Here is a 16,347-nt window from a genome sequence, read left to right on the forward strand (position 1 = left end):
CTGGAGACTGAACCCAAGTTTCTGCAGCCCCTAAACGTGATTTCTCTCCATTATCTGAGCTAAAAAGATGGATTGTTGATGCGCGTCTACTTAACAACCCAAGTCCTGGATTTTTAAGCTGTCGTCCTCCCCAAGTCTACCTTCTCCCTCCCTCAATTCTTTTACACCTCTCAAGGGGGAGGGGGGGGGGCTTCAGTCGGCCCCGCCCCTCGCCCTGGTTGGCTGCCCGGTGGGAGGCTCGTTCCTTCTCTCCTATTGGCCGCTCAGGGAGGTGCGTCTCGGGTCTGGGGATTGGTCGCCTGGAGGAGGCGTCTTTCCCAGCTGTGTGCTGGTGGCTATTTCCGGAGTAAAATGGCTGCAGCGCGTGTACTGAGGACCTGGAGCCAGAACGCTGTCAGACTGGTAAGCAGGGTTGGATGGGTCTAAGGTTGGGAAGGATCGATTTAGTAGATGTTATCCGGAGTTGTGTGTTGCTTTCTTCTCCGAGTGCCTCGCGTCTTGTGAGCAAGTGATGGAAGGATGCATGCAAATCAGAAGGGCAGCGAAGGTGGCGTGCCAGTGAGCCTGGAAACTCACTCCTTTCCCGTCCCGGGGCGCGATTCTCTGACGATTAGCTTTGGGCGACTAGCTTTCTTCCCAACCGTACCCACATCCTGGCCTTTGACCTGCTTAACTTTGCTTGAGTACTTTCTAGATGTCAGGCATTGTGATAAGCACTGCAGACACAGCTATGTTCTTTCGAGATTTGTTGAGAGCCCACTGCGCGCCATACGCTGGCACTATTAACCTGAGAAGAGAAAAGCCTCTAGCTTGATTCACTCGGGGCTGCACTTCTCCCCTTGGTCCACAGTCGTTCCAACTTTTTAATCATCGATTTACCACCCCCATTTGCAGTTCCCCCTCACTCACAAGCTTTTAGCAACAACCGTAGATGTATCCCACTACATATCTAGTTTCTTCCTAATTACATAACTTTTTGGATACCGTAGACTTTACCCATTTCCCTAGATGTTCCTTTAGTGCTGGCCTCCTGATCTCTCCAAACCTTCTTCCCAGCCTGCTGTGTGTATTGGGCACTGGGCATATTTCTATAACACAGCCAGCCACCATCCTTTCCCTCCTAACATTGTAGCCTAGAACAGGAGAATAGGAGAGAGGGAGGCAAGGAAAGACAGAAAGCCACGGTTTTAGAAAGACGTGCTATTATGGAACAAGTGCTCAAAGCTCCTGTGACACTTGAGGGTGGACACCTATGGAGGAGTGGGGGTACAGAGAGGAATTCCTGGGGACTAGTGAGTGCGTACGGAGACTGAAGAGAAGTAGGAACTAGGCAGCAGAAGGGTACTCTTGTCAGCAGCACCTTAGTAGGTATTATGGGCAACTCTTCTTTCGAGAGCTCTCCACTCTTGGATTCTGAGACACTAGTTGACCAATATTCCTCTTCAGTTGCTCTATTCCACTGCCCTCTTTTCCTTTCCAGCTTCTAAATACCACGCAAAGACTTCCGTCAACAGTGCTCCCATAGGCTCTCGACAGACCTGCCAACTTCCTATGACCTTTTCCATCGTTTGATGTGTGTGGACACACAGACAGAATGGTGTGACGGGTGCCCACAGTGTTTAGTACAGTGACATGCTGGACAGGTTTGTAGTATAAGAGCTAGCATAGAGCTTACGTGGGCAATAAGTTAAGCCATTTGGTTTGTGTAAGCATAAGGTGAGTCCATAGACTAGCTCATCTAATAGTGAATAGATTTCACACAGACCTGTCATAAAGTGATGGATGACTACTAAAAAAAAAAAAAAATAAAAAAAGAAGCCCTGGCTTTGGCCCTCTGCGCTTTTCCAACTTCCTGCATTATCTCTCCCACGTCTTTGCATATAGTCACCAGTTGTGCTAATGGTTCCCTGGCGTTCTCTAGTCTTCCCTAGCTGTCCAAGAGATCTCCCGTTGCACAATATGAGGTGTTTTCTCAACTGCAGGTAACACAAATCCAGTGAATGAACAAGACACCATCTATGCCTATAGACTACAGGTGACATGTGTGACTGTCACTATGACGGCTGACAGTTCATCAGGGCAGTTGACCTTTTCCATACAGCCATCCGGGAGCTGCAGCAACTCACTGGGCATTTAAGTCAGGATGGAGGAAGGGATATTACCAGGCTGACATAACCAGCTAGAACACAGTTCCCTAGCTACGAGCACAGGGGAGTTGGAAAAGCTAGCCTTTGGCCATCTCACCGTGCACCACAGTGCCTCAGGGATGCAGACTCCAGGCTCCACAATAGACCCCTCAAACCTGTTTCTCTTGACTCTACCTTCCAACTCTGAAGAAATGTAGCTAGTATTTACCACCTTGCTCTTAATTACAGATGTCTTAGTCTTTCCTAACTGGGCCTCTTGCCTCTGATCAGCCTCTTTTGTAGTTCATTTCCCATAGGCCAGCCAAAAGGATCTTATAAAATGAGGCACACATTAGATTATGCCATGTTCTTGTTTAAGACTCATCTTTTTAAAAAATGCCCCCAAGCCACTTGATTGAGGAAATTTATGATGTGGCTTCTCCAACCTCTCAAGTATCATTCTTTATTGAAAACCTGCTTATTCTACAGGTTATTACCTCTTATCACACACTTTTGATTTTCCTTGCCACATCCTTCATTGTTCCTCTTTTACACATCCATTCTTAAATTTGACTTATGAGACCACATTCTACGATGTCTGCCTTTGTGAGTACCGTATCTTTATCTTGAAAATAATTGGTTTTATTATTATTTAAACCACTTTACTGGGCATTAGTTATAGACATCAATGAAAAAAAAAGTATTAGAGTAAAAGTAGCATTCTACACACACACACACACACACACACACACACACTCACTCCAGCCCCAGCTCTGAGTGCCCCCGCTGGCTGCACAGAGAACTCTACGGAACAATTACCCTAGTACACACTGCTTTCTTGATTCCAGACCTTTGCTCATATATTTCCTCTGCCTTGGAGACTCTTGCCTCATCTGCAGCCCTGCTCCTCTCCTGCGTTACTCCCACTCAGCCTCCAGTCTTACTCCAAGCTAACTCTCCAGCCAGCTTCTCTTAGAACACCCCACGGTGGCTGTGTTAATGGCCTGTGTACTTCGCTTTATCTTTCATTCTGCTGGACATTGCTTTCGGGCAGGGATCACACGTGTTTCCTTCTGGATGTGGCCACAGCGCCCCATACACCGTGAGTGCCCATAAATGCTTGCTGAGGACACAGAAAAAGAGTCCTTTTGTTTTACTTTTTCTGTTTGTTGTTTGAGTTTGGTTTTTGAGATAGTTTCTCTGTAGAACCTTGGTTGTCTTGGAACTCCCTTTGTAGACTAGGTTGACCTTGAATTCACAAAAATCTGCCTGCCTCTGCCTTCCGACTCCCAGGATTAAAAGAAGCCACCACCACCTGGCTTCCACTTTTAACTAGCATGATAGTATGGGGGTGGGAGACATGCCTTCTCTGGCTTAAAATTTTATTTTTCCTCCTTTGTATTGTCTTTTAATCTCTTCACTTTTGCTAACTTTTAAATCTCTCCTCTCTTTCTTATCAAAGCCATCCAGTTGCTTTTATTTTCGTAATACTCATTGTAACTCAGTTGCCCTTTCTCAGTCCCTGTTGATTTGGTCATTCAGGAACTCGTGTTTCTGTGTCAACAACTCCAATCCTGCCTCGGCCTCTTTCTTTACCTATAGTAGCCTGTCCTATGAGCTAGTAGCAAACTGTTTCCTCACTCTGTCTCCACTGTGACCCCCACCCTCCAATGCATATATCCCTCTCCTTCTCCTACCATTCAGATACTAGTCACCACCTTGAGTTGTCCTTTGCAGATCCGATTAAGCCAAATCAAGCTACTCACTGCTCGATCAAATTCCTGTTGCAATCTTTGTGTTTACATCATTTCCTGTGCCTTAGAAGTGTCCATCTGCTCCTTATTCATGCTCAGTGTTCCAGGCCGAATTTAAATCTCCAAGGTCGAGCTAAGCCTCCTCCACTACTTAAATGCCTCCCCCCACAGCTAGTTTTTTGGCCTATAATTTCTTATTGTAAATAATAAGAGCACTCATGACCATGCTTGGGAGAAAGGGAGAAAGAGAGAGAGAGAGAGAAAGAGAAAGAGAGAGAGAGAAAGAAAGAAGGAAAGAAAGAATTGTTTCTCCTAGATTATAGCTTGGAAAGAAAGGACTCTTTCTCTTGTCAGTGTGACATGTCAGGAGGAACCTGAGTTTTGAAGTCAAGTTTACTCGGCTTCGGAGCCTAGTTTTGCCCCTTAATCCCAGCGTGGCCTGGAACAAGTGACTTCTCCTCCTCTGTGAACTTCTCATGTGAGGGTGATCACGTACATCTTCCAGTAGATAATGCGAGCTGGAGACAAGGGAATGTATGTGAAAGCTTCAAGTACCTGGTACATGGTATGCAAACACTCGGTGCATTTTCAATTGGGTAGTTTGTGACCCCCAGTCTATTAGTAATTCCTCAGTAAGAGCTGTGTTATTGAAGGGAGAACCTTCTGGAGGCTAATTGTCTTCAAAAGTTGTTTGTTTGTTTGTTTGTTTTTCGAGACAGGGTTTCTCTGTATAGCCCTGGCTGTCCTGGAACTCACTTTGTAGACCAGGCTGTCCTTGAACTCAGAAATCCGCCCGCCTCTGCCTCCCAAGTGCTGGGATTAAAGGCGAGCGCCACCACGCCCGGCTTCTTCAAAAGTTTTTTTTTTTGTTTTTTGTTTTTTTTTTTTTTTTGTTTTTTTTGAGACAGGGTTTCTCTGTGTAGCTCTGGCTATCCTGGAACTCACTTTGTAGACCAGGCTGGCCTCGAACTCAGAAATCCGCCCGCCTCTGCCTCCCAAGTACTGGGATTAAAGGCGAGCGCCACCACGCCCGGCTTCTTCAAAAGTTTTAAAGCTGAAATATTAAATCATAATTTTCATTAAGCACCTCTACGTTTTATAGCTGAAGAAGCAGAGGTGGTTACTTCTTTTTTGTTGACCAAGAGCCAGGGTTGAGGACGTTGAAGAAGAAAAAAATGGGCAAGCAAAACAGGGTGTGTGGGGAAAAAAAGTCCTGTCAATATCCACTCAGCTTTAAGTTGTCAACTGTTAAATGACGTAAGGTTTTGTGGCTCCTAAACGTTACTCTTAATACGAATTAAATATAGGCATTAGAGCCTGGAGAGATGACTCATCGGGGAAAGGCACTTGCTGCACTGCCCTGAGGACCTGAGTGACATCTTTGGAACCCATGTCAAAGCTGGATCTAATCATGCACATTTGTAAACCCAGCAATCCCATGGCCAGATGGGAGGCAGAGCCAGGAGAATGGCCCTGAAGCTTGCTGGGGAGCTAGCCTGGATTCTGCAGCTAGGCTGAAACAACAAGAGACCTGCCTTAAAACAAGATGGAAGGAGAGACCTGACTCCTGAGAGTTATTCTCTGCCTTCCACATGTATGCAGTCACATTACACACTCGCCATAGACACACACACAGAGAGACCTACAGTCACACACAGGTACAATAATAAAGAATGCAAATAGAGGTCTTATAAAAGTGAGTTTCCAGCCGGGTGTGGTGGCGCACGCCTTTAATCCCAGCACTCGGGAGGCAGAGGCAGGCGGATTTTTGAGTTCGAGGCCAGCCTGGTCTACAAAGTGAGTTCCAGGACAGCCAGGGCTATACAGAGAAACCCTGTCTCGGGAAAAAAAAGAAAAGAAAAGAAAAGAAAAAAAAAAGTGAGTTTCCAGGTGGACACGGGAGGCTGCCTGTGGGAGGCAGAAACAGGAAATCCCCAGAGCAAGATGGCTAGCCACACTAACTGAGTTAGTTCTCTGGGTTCAGTGAGCGTCTCCGCTAAAGTATGTAAGATGGACTGCCCTTGAGAAGATAGTGTCAACCTGGGGCCTCCCTCTGCACATGCACATATGTGCAGCCATGAAAACGAGAACATGCAAACATGCATGTGTGCACACACACCTGGGAGGAAAGAGATGATTTAGGACGACTCTTGAAGGTAAAGACGAGATACATAATTTCAGAAAACAACTGTCAGTTTCTCTTTGCCTTCAGAAATAACTGCCACGCAGTAATTTAAATCTAGGAGCTGGACAGATGGCTCAACAGTTAAGAGCACTTCCTGCTCTTGCGGAGGGCCTGAGTTTGGTTCCAAGCACCCACACAGTAGCTCACGATCATCCTTAACTCCAGTCCGGGGCATCCAGCTCCCTCCTCTGTCCTCCACAGGTGCCGGGCATACATGTGGTACACAGACATGCATGCAAGCAAACCACTAATACACATAAAATAAAACAAATAATTTTTTCAAATTAAGAATTTAAATATATTCTGTCATCAGTCTTTTAATTTTATTCTAGTTGCTTTTAGAATAGGGAATAAAATCCTTATTTATAAATACATATTAAAATATGACTTGTAAAATCAAGTGTGTTGGCATGCACCTGTGGTCCCAGTTGTCTGAGAGACTGGGGCAAGAAGACCACTTGAGCAACAGTGTTCAAGGTTAACCTGGGCAGCACAGGGAGACCTGTTGCCCAAATAGCTAATGTACACAACTACTGTGATGTTCTCTAGGAAAAATATAAATAAATGGAAGCTTTAAAGACCTACCAGTATTCTCAAAACCAGGGAGGCTAGAAACCATTGTTGTTTATGTTTAAAAGGTATAGTTATTGGATATTAAGAACATTGAAAGGGTAACTTTAAGAATAAATTATAAAGACATTTAGGTTTTGATATATCAAGTTGAGTGTATTTTGGTCTAACATGTTTGGACTCATACTAAAGCATTTTAAAAATAGTTAACAGGGTCATCTATAAATTAATGTAAGTTCTGTAGTTAAGAGCACTGGCTGTTTTTCCAGAATGCTGGGAACTGGAACCCAGCTGGAACTGATCTACATCTGCAGTCCCAGGTTTCCTTCGTAGCATTATTTCAGAAAGTGGAATGACCTAAGCATGTCTACCCACTGATGCGGAAGGAATTTAGGTCAATGGTTTTAAGCGTGTGAACTTAGTGTGACTCTGTGGGAGTAGTAATATGACTTAAGCCTATGGTTCCTCTAGGAGTTTGAGTTCTTTGGGTTACTGGGTCAGAAGTAATTTGGAAAATCATCAGTTGTTTTATCAGCTTTGATCGTTCCTGCTGCTGAATCTGTGCTCATTCCTGCTGTGTTCTGGATTTGCCTAGATAACTCCTTATGGACCGGAGCATCAGCCTAAAACAGAACTAAACGAATTTCAGAGTGCACTTAAACGGACATTAAAATAGTGTATACTTTTATTTGGTGAGGGAGGCCAGTAAACCCTCAGCTTTCTGCATATGGGACACCCACTCTGTCAATAACCTTCACTCCCCACCTCTGAAGATTTATAAATTCTTTTTTGTTTTCTTTTCTCTCTGGTAGACCTGTGTTCGCTATTTTCAGACATTTAATAGCGCCCGTGTTTTGAAGCCAAAATGTGTGTGCTCTGTGGGTTATCCATTGTTCAAGTACAGTCAGCCACGTCACTCCCTGAGAACAGCGGCCGGTGAGTCAATAGTGGCCTTCTCTTTCCCATTCTCTTTCTTAGTAACAGAAGACTTCACCCAAGTAAAACAGTTGACCCCGAATTTCTAGCATTGCTCTTCCCACCTCTATCCATTTCCTGTTTCCTGTCCCACTCCGCTCCATAGTTTCCCACAATGCTTGTGTCTTTTTACAGTTGAGACTGGGTTATACCCGGTCATCTGTTGTTTATTCTCTGATTTTCTAGGTGTAATCATTAGCACCTAGAATGATGTGACCTCCTGAGTTAAGGTCAATTGTTGACTTAATAGAATCACCTGTATGTCCTTGTGCACAATCATGCTGTTGGAGAGGTGCAACCGTCTGCTGCTAGGAAGGCAGGACGTAATCACCCTGACTGAGTTCTGCCCGAGTACTGAGTTCCCTGCCTTTTATCTGCTTGCCTTTCTCCCAGCTACTCAGCCTCTGTAAATAACTCAAGGCCTCAAGTATTAGATTTGGCAAAGACATAAGAGCTTTTTTTCTGCTCGTCTTTTCAGAACCCTGACAGAGACCCTCGACTTCATTTTTTACTTACACATTCGGCAGGTCCAGGGCCTTCCTGTGTGCTGACAGTGAGAAGCAGAAACTCTAGGCAGATCCTGCCCAACTTTCCATGTTTTTATATGCCACCTTCAGTGGTCACAGACATTTAAACTCTACATTTATCGTTGTTTCTGAAGAGATTTGTGTCTATTATATATGCACACAAATTTGTATACTATATATGTGTGTTATCCTTAGCACCGCATTTTCAATATGTATAGTAATTTATTTTGGTAATTGTATGGGTGGAATGTGTGTGTTTGTGTGCATGTGTGTATGTATAGCAGGCTATTTCATTATACCCAAGATTGTGTTGTTTATTGAAAAAACTGTTTCTAGTTGTGCTTGGCACACACCTTTTAATCCCTCTGGCTAGATTACAGACACACTCTTAGTATACACCTTTAATCCCAAACAATGAAGGTAAGTCTTGAAGGAAGCACCCATATTTGAAGGTGTTGTCTAATTGAGTGGCTGTTAAAGTAATGAATCATAGAAAGATTTGACAGAATAGGATATGCCCAACTCTATGAGAAGAGGAAAAAGAGGCTACTTAAGGGAGCACCACCGAGAAGAGAGAAAAAGAAAACAGGAGAATGGAGGCAGTTTTACTGGGACAGTCTTACAGAGACAGGATACAGAAAGAACAAGCTAGACACGGGTAAAGACAGAACGAGCCAGAGAATGAGAAGGAGCCAGAAGATTAGAACAGATTGCCAAGGTTAGTATGAAGCCAAGCAGAGCCATTCAGAAAAGGCTGAGAGGGAAGCCAGATTCAATCAGTGAGGTTGGAGAGGAGTGTGAGTCAGAACAGGGGAGTGAACCAGCGAGCCACAGATCAGAAAGAACGGGAAAGGGTGAGCTTATTTAGCAGTAAGTCGCAGAGGCTGAAAACATTCTAGGCTTGGATAAGATTGTACAGAGGCTGAAAGCTTCCAGGACCAGGCCTAGGTTAGCAGACGGAGGCAGCAAGCCTTGGAAACAACAATGACTTCAGGTGAACACAAGATACTTTTGTGTGTGTGTGGTGTTCATGTGTATGATATGTGTGTGTGGTGGTGTGTAGTGGGTGTTGAAGATAAAACCCAGGGCCCCACACATGGACGGAACTCTTCTTCCACTAAGCTTGCTCTATTCTAGCAAAGACTTGCATTTTCTAACCCTGATGATCACTTGGTACTTCCTGGAGAAAGTAGGGGCCCTTCAGGGGGGACAGCAACTTCCCGCTTTGTCCTTTAACCACTTCTCATGAGCTTTAGGTCTCTGTGTTTATCAATTGCAGGTTTTATGGGCTCCTGTTTGTTCGTTTGTTTGTTTGCTTGCTTAAAGATTTATTAATTAATTTATTTTATGTATATGAGTACACTGTAGCTGTACAGATGGTTGTGAGCCTTCATGTGGTTGTTGGGAATTGAATTTAGGACCTCTGCTGGCTCTGGTCAACCCTGCTCGCTCAGATCCAAAGATTTATTTATTAGTATAAATAAGTACACTGTAGCTGTCTTCAGACACACCAGAAGAGGGCATCTGATCTCATTACAGATGGTTGTGAGCCACCATATGGTTGCTGTGATTTGAACTCAGGAACTTCAGAAGAGTAGTCAGTGCTCTTAAACTCTGAAGCCATCTCGCCAGCCTTTGTTTGTTTGTTTGTTTTTAAGATAGGAATTGAATGTGTGACTCTGGCTGTCCTGGAACTCACTTTGTTGTGAGCATTTATTGAGGAAGTGTTTTGTGCCGGGCACTACCCTAGAAACACATCAGTACACAAATAAGAGGTCTTTACCCTGGTCAGGTTAATCACAGTAGGGTATGTGTTAAAGTACCTGCTGTCGTGGTCACTCACCATCCTTTAAAGTTTCTTTTACTCTGCTTAATGAAGAGAGGAAAGAAAAACCCTAGGGATAATTTGGCAGAGCATGATTTGAATGTATTAGAACTATTTAGGCATAGTAGTAGTACACGCCTATAATCCCAGCATGTGGGAGGCAGAGGCAGGCAGATCTCTGAGTTCGAGACCACCCTGGCCTATATATGGAGTTCCAGGGCAGCCAGGGCTACATAGTGAGGCCCTGTCTCGAGAGAACAAACTACAGTAAGTTTTTTGTACTGTTTCAAACAGTCAGGAACTTCTCAGGAGAGACATCTATGACCTTATCAAAGAACATTAATTGGGAAGTTGGAAAGCATAAGTCCTGTGGCAGTGGGTCTGTGTCTTGAAGTAATTTTTGTAAACCCTTAGTGTTTATGATTTTTAAAGTTATAAAATGCTGCAATGTTTTTTGTTGTTGTTGTTGATTGGTTGGTTTCGTTGTCTATAGGATGGAACAGTTTCCACCTCTGCTTGAGAACAAATTCTAATTTTAGAGATAAAAGCATCTATTGATAATACATATTTAATGAGATCTTTTCCCATTTGTTTTTGAAGTGCTCCAGGGACAGGTTGTTCAGTTCAAACTCTCCGACATCGGAGAAGGAATTCGAGAAGTAACTATTAAAGAATGGTAAGTTAGTCTCAAAGTAATTCTACGTCAATGGAAAATGAACTGAATGTACAAAAAGTAAGACTCAAATTGAGAAACTTCTTTGCTAATATGCTGGTAGCAGAAGTCATTCCACAAAACTTTCTTCCATGTGATTTATTAATAACTGTTACTTTATTTTATGTATGTGTGTTTTGCCTGCATGTATGTCTGTGCACCATGTGCATGCAGGGCCTGTGGAGGCCAGAGAAGGGTGCTGGATCCTGTGGGACAGGAGTTACGGATGGTTGTGAGCTACCATATGGTTGCTGGGAATTGAACTCTGTGCCGGTGATGGCTGAGCCATCTCTCCACTCCTTGTTTCTTTCTCTTTAAAACAAAAACAAACCAAAACCCCCTTAACTGTCTATTTTTTGTTTTTGTTTTGTTTTTTGTTTTTTGTTTTTTCGAGACAGGGTTTCTCTGTATAGTCCTGGCTGTCCTGGAACTCACTTTGTAGACCAGGCTGACCTCAAACTCAGAAATCCGCCTGCCTCTGCCTTCCAAGTGCTGGGATTAAAGGTGTGTGCCACCATGCCTGGTTTAACTGTCTGTTCTTTACTTCAGCTAAAAAAGAGATGATTTCTGAGAGATGATAAACTGATAAAAACCAGGACAGCACGACAATCAGATCCAGTGCGCTGTCCCTACAAACCTCCGAGTTATGCCCAGCCTACTTGGAAGAATCTAATATGTGAATTTTCCTTCCCAATGTTTTAAAATGATCTTGTCGTCTAACTCTCTATAATGAACTTGGCTTGATCTATGCTACCTAGCAAGGAATGCATTGCCTCTAGGCTTAAAGATGAATTTACTTGAAAGACACAAATCAAAAAATTCTCCTGAAAACCTAAAAATGTAGGACTGGAGAAATGGCTCAGTGGATGGGAGCGTGGGCTGCTCTTCCAGAGGTCCTGAGTTCAGTTCCCAGCAACTGCATTTGGTAGCTCACAACTGCCTGTAACTTCACCTCTAGGGAGATCTTCTGCCTCTGGCCTCAACTGGAAACTACACAAGTGCCCTCATACTTACATGTCCCCCATCATTAAAACAAAAACTTTAAAAAATTATATAATATAGATGGATACATAGATGCATGCATGCATGCATATGTACATGCATACATACATACATACACACATACACACATACATACATACATATATGCTTGATATAAAAGGCAGAAACCCTCTACTGCCTTTGACATTCTCCATCCTTTTGTGTCTTTCATCTTATGGGAAAAGATGCCTCTTGGCACTGCACTGAGTTTTAAAGGAGTTTAGAAATGGCAGTTATGATGCATAATAGATTTCTCCCCCACCGTAGTTTTTTTATTTTTTTCTCTTCAGTATAGGATTTTGCACTATAGCCCAAGCTAGCCCCAAACTTGTCATCCTTCTGCCTCAGCCTCCTGTGACCTCAGTGCTGGGTTACTCATTATGTGCCACTGCTGGGGGCTCAAATACTCCTTAAAGACCCAGACTGACACCGGCGAGTGTCATTTCCTCTACTTAGCATTCTCAGCTTTGTAAGCAGAGGATGTTAGTGAGCAGCCTTCCTTACAGGTGTGTTGCCTGGCGCTGTGTGACTGTGGGGTGAGCCAGGAAACTAGTTAGCTGCCACATCTGTGGCTCACCTGTTCTCTGCGGAGCCACCGTCTCTCAACTACCGGCCTTAAGAAAACTTTTAGACTTTTTTTTTTTTAAAGATTTATTTATTTATTATATGTAAGTACACTGTAGCTGTCTTCAGACACTCCAGAAGAGGGCGTCAGATCTTGTTACAAATGGTTGTGAGCCACCATGTGGTTGCTGGGATTTGAACTCCGGACCTTCGGAAGAGCAGTCGGGTGCTCTTACCCACTGAGCCATCTCACCAGCCCACTTTTAGACTTTTTTTTTTTTTTTACTCAACATGCTTGAATATGTTGCCTAAATGTGTGTGTGCGCACCACGTCCCTGATACTCAGAGATAACAGAGAATGCTGCTGCTCTCTCTGCGCCCTTATGTAGAGTCAGGTAACAGTCAGGACCGTCCCAACTCAAAGTGGCCGCTCACATGATTAAAATGCAGTGTCTTGAAAATGTCGCACACTCTCAAGGACTGTGTGCCTTTGCTTCAGGACCAGTTTTAACACTTCTTACTTTCTATCTTATTACATTTTGTAGATTTACAGGCATAGTCAAGCAGTTAAGCCTCTTAGAAGAGGAAGTTTTTTTCCTTATGAGACTCTTAAGGTTTTCCCAGCTCCTTTGAAGGGTGAGGCTGGAGGACCTGAAGTTTGAGGTAAGCCTGCACTACACAGAGAGGATCTGTCTCCCTCACTCCAAATTTAATAGTTTGGTTTTTTATCTTTTATTTTTGAGATGGGGCATCTCAATACAAAGCTTGGCTGACCTTGAATTTGTGATCCTCCTGCCTGCATTATAGCTGGAATAAACTTTAAATTACTATTCCTTTTTTGATTTTCTTACCCGGCTGCTCCCCTATCAGACCTCATCTTTTTTAATTTTATTTTTCATTTACCTCCCCCCATTCATTCACATGCTCATCTGAGAAGTCTTAAGTTCTTCCAGCTTTGGACAATAACTGTGACAGGATCTCCAGTGTGCATACCACGCCTGGGTACAACTTTCCTAAAGTGACAAACATGCCACAAGTTTCCCATGAGGTCTTTAGGAATTATTAAGAGCTTTCTGTGTTTGTTCTCTCACTTAATATTTACAAATGACTCAAGAAAAATATGTGCGTTATATTAGACTTAGAACATGCTAAAAATAGGATTTTATCTGTAGACTAGTGTGCCCTGTCCTTGTAATCCCAGCGCTTGGGAGGCTAAGGCAGGAGGATGACTCTGAGTTTGAGGCTAGCCTCAGATTCACCATGGGACCCTGGAGAGAGAGAGAGAGAGAGAGAGAGAGAGAGAGAGAGAGAGAACATTATAGCCATACAGTTGGATCACTTAGACAAATCCATTCTGCTAATGCTTGCTCTTTTTTGTAGTTTTAGACTGTAGTGTTTAAACCATATATATTTGATGTAATTACTGACAAGGTAAGATTTTGTCTGCCATTTTGTTGACATTTCATGTGCTTAAGAATTTTTTTTCATCACCATTTTCTTTCATGTCAGCTAGATATTCCAAGTGTGCTGTTTGAATTCTCCTTTTAACTTATCTAGCATTACTTCTAATTATTCTTTATTTTTTAATTTCTAATTTTTCTTCACGTGGATTTGAGTTAGTATTTGGTGTTTTTTATTTCAGCCTGAAGGACTCTTAGTATTTCTTGAAAGGTGAATGTGTTAGTCACTAGTTTTATCTGTTTTACTTCTGAAAAGACATTAATTATTCCTAAAGATTTAATTTTAGTGTGTGTGTGTGTGTGTGTGTGTGTGTACACACTTGCCCATGCACGCGCACATGCACAGGTGCCCTCAAAATCAGTGTCATAAAAGACCTCAGGAGCTGGAGTTCCAGGTGACCATGAACCACGTGATGTAGGAGCGGGGAACCAGGCCTGGGCCCTCTGCAAGGGCAGCCTGAGCTCCTAACCAGTGAGCCGCCGCTCTAGCCTCTAATGGAAATATTCTTAGGGGTGGTCTTTTCATCCACTCACTCACGGAATAAATCATCTCTCTACCTTTTGGAGTTCTTGTTTTCTGATTAAAAAGCACGTGTTAATCTCAGGTGCCTTTCCAACAAAGAGGAATGATTGCTACCCTGATTTCTAGATTTTTTTTTTTGTCATTTTATTTTGATGTGTGTGTGCTGTTGCTATCTTTAAGTTTATCTTTGGAAACAACTTAACTTCTTGCATATGCACATCAATTTTCAAGCCAGTATTTATTTTATTTATTTATTTTTCCATTGGTTTGCGTACCTTTATTGAAGAAAAATAAATCAATTACTAGGAGAGCTATTAGACATTGACAACTCATCCATTGACAACTTGCATCATTTATTCAGTGCTATATTAATCAGTATTGGAAGATAGATTAACTAATGGCTCCAAGCCTCCTAACAACTTAAATGAAAATTACAAAATTTTTGAGACCCTATTTGGGAATACAAAGGGTGTTTGACTTCCAATTTCCATTCTCTGTAGACCAAGAACAGGCCATTCCTTTATTGACATGCATAAAATACATCACATTTTCTGTTCTGCTGATGCTATAATTCAATACCAATTCTCCAGCCACATCAATTATAAGCATAAAGTATATCATGTGACCTTAAATCTCTAACAGTGGAAGGTTTAAACAAGTATGGATGCTGCTAGAACAATGTTGCTTCTTTCAGTGTGACAGCTGAGCATCCATCTCCCTCCCCCTCAGATGGCTTCTTCAGCATGTTAGAGCAGTGAGGATTGGTTTAGTCTCATAACCAAGTTAGAGTGAAAACATTAGCCACATAATACACATGCTCCAGTTTTTTAAAAATTTCCGAATCTTGGGCAACTGATCTCGTGTAACTACTTTACAGTTTCTAAAAGCAGTTATTGTCCAAAGCTGAAAGAACTTAAGTCTTCTCAAATGAGCATGTGAATGAATGGAGGGTGGTAAACGAAAAAGAAAATTAAAAAATATGAGGTCTGATAGGGGAGCAACTGGATAAGAAAATCAAAAAAGGAACAGTAATTTAAAGTTTATTCCAGCTATAACGCAGGTTAGTCTGACTGTAAGGTAGCATCATACGGCATACTTCTGAGACCATTCCCGAGATATTCTGTTGTACGTATCTCTGTCTGTTTTATAGATCCATGCAATCTCTGGCACTAGGGGGTCATCTGGGTTTGGATCACATATCAGTGAACAAATGGATAAAAGAACTTTGGAAATAGTTAAAGCAGGAGACCACTGTGATCTTAGAATATCAAGACAAATGCTGCCATTACTGTTACTATTTGGATGATAAATTCTTGTTGTAAATGCAACCTTAGGTGGTTTGAAGGGGTAGTCTGTAGGAAAATGAATTGTCAAAAAGAATACACCACCTTGATATGGGCTGTCATTAGGTCCCCTAATTGTGGCTTGCCAATGAAACATGTCATCTCCAACTGGACCTGCAGGACACTGTGCTGGAGGGTCAAGGGCCAAATCACTAAGTTCCTTATTAATCAGTTTCAGCGCCATAGTCTGCTTTTCTCCGGGCTCCTCACTATCCCATTGTGTACTCAAAGGTCCGGCCAAAACTCTTGATTATCCTGGCGACAGGGAAGGATTGTCTCTTCTTCTCACACCGGCTCTGCCAGACACAGGTGCCACCATGTATCTGTCCGCAGGGGGAGGGTTAAAGAGGCGTGGTTTGCCTCCCTTGCTTAGGCCGGGTGGACTTGCCACCCTCTTGCCTTTGGAACAGCACCTTCTTACTAAAACTGATCGGAGGTCGGACTGGAAGCTATTTTATTTATTTTTTTACAGTCCATATTTTATTTCCCACCCTCTGACTGTTCCACATCCCATACCTCCTCCCCATCCCGCTGTATCCACATAGATGTCCCCACCCCTCAACCCAACCAAACTTCTAAACTCCCTGGGGCCTCCAGCCTCATGAGGGTTAGGGGCATCATCCCTGAACGAACACAGACCCTGAAGTCCTCTACTGTATGTGTGTTGGGTTATTATTTTTTTTAATTATCTCTTATATATTTGAGATTATAATATATCATTTCTCCCTTCCCTTTCTTCCCT

The 16,347-nt window shown here is 42.9% G+C and overlaps 1 protein-coding gene and 1 pseudogene across 3 annotated transcripts in view; one reads left to right on the forward strand and one right to left on the reverse strand.

The window, feature by feature from the left end:
- The first annotated feature begins 280 nt into the window (after positions 1 to 280).
- Positions 281 to 16,347, forward strand: part of Dbt (dihydrolipoamide branched chain transacylase E2) — a 36,912-nt gene continuing 20,845 nt past the window's right edge. Inside the window, exons 1-3 of one of the 3 annotated variants that reach the window (NM_010022.4) lie at positions 281 to 402; positions 7,448 to 7,571; positions 10,563 to 10,638. In NM_010022.4, coding sequence (NP_034152.2) covers positions 352 to 402; positions 7,448 to 7,571; positions 10,563 to 10,638 — 251 coding nt within the window. In that variant the 5' untranslated portion in view covers positions 281 to 351. The remainder of the gene's footprint in view (positions 403 to 7,447; positions 7,572 to 10,562; positions 10,639 to 16,347) is intronic. The other 2 variants (NM_001357344.1, XM_006500977.4) reach the window with 2 other exon arrangements.
- Gm4596 (predicted gene 4596) lies at positions 14,523 to 16,054 on the reverse strand (annotated as a pseudogene).

The sequence above is a fragment of the Mus musculus genome, chromosome 3 (genome assembly GCF_000001635.26).
Source record: "Mus musculus strain C57BL/6J chromosome 3, GRCm38.p6 C57BL/6J".
NCBI lineage: Eukaryota > Metazoa > Chordata > Mammalia > Rodentia > Muridae > Mus > Mus musculus.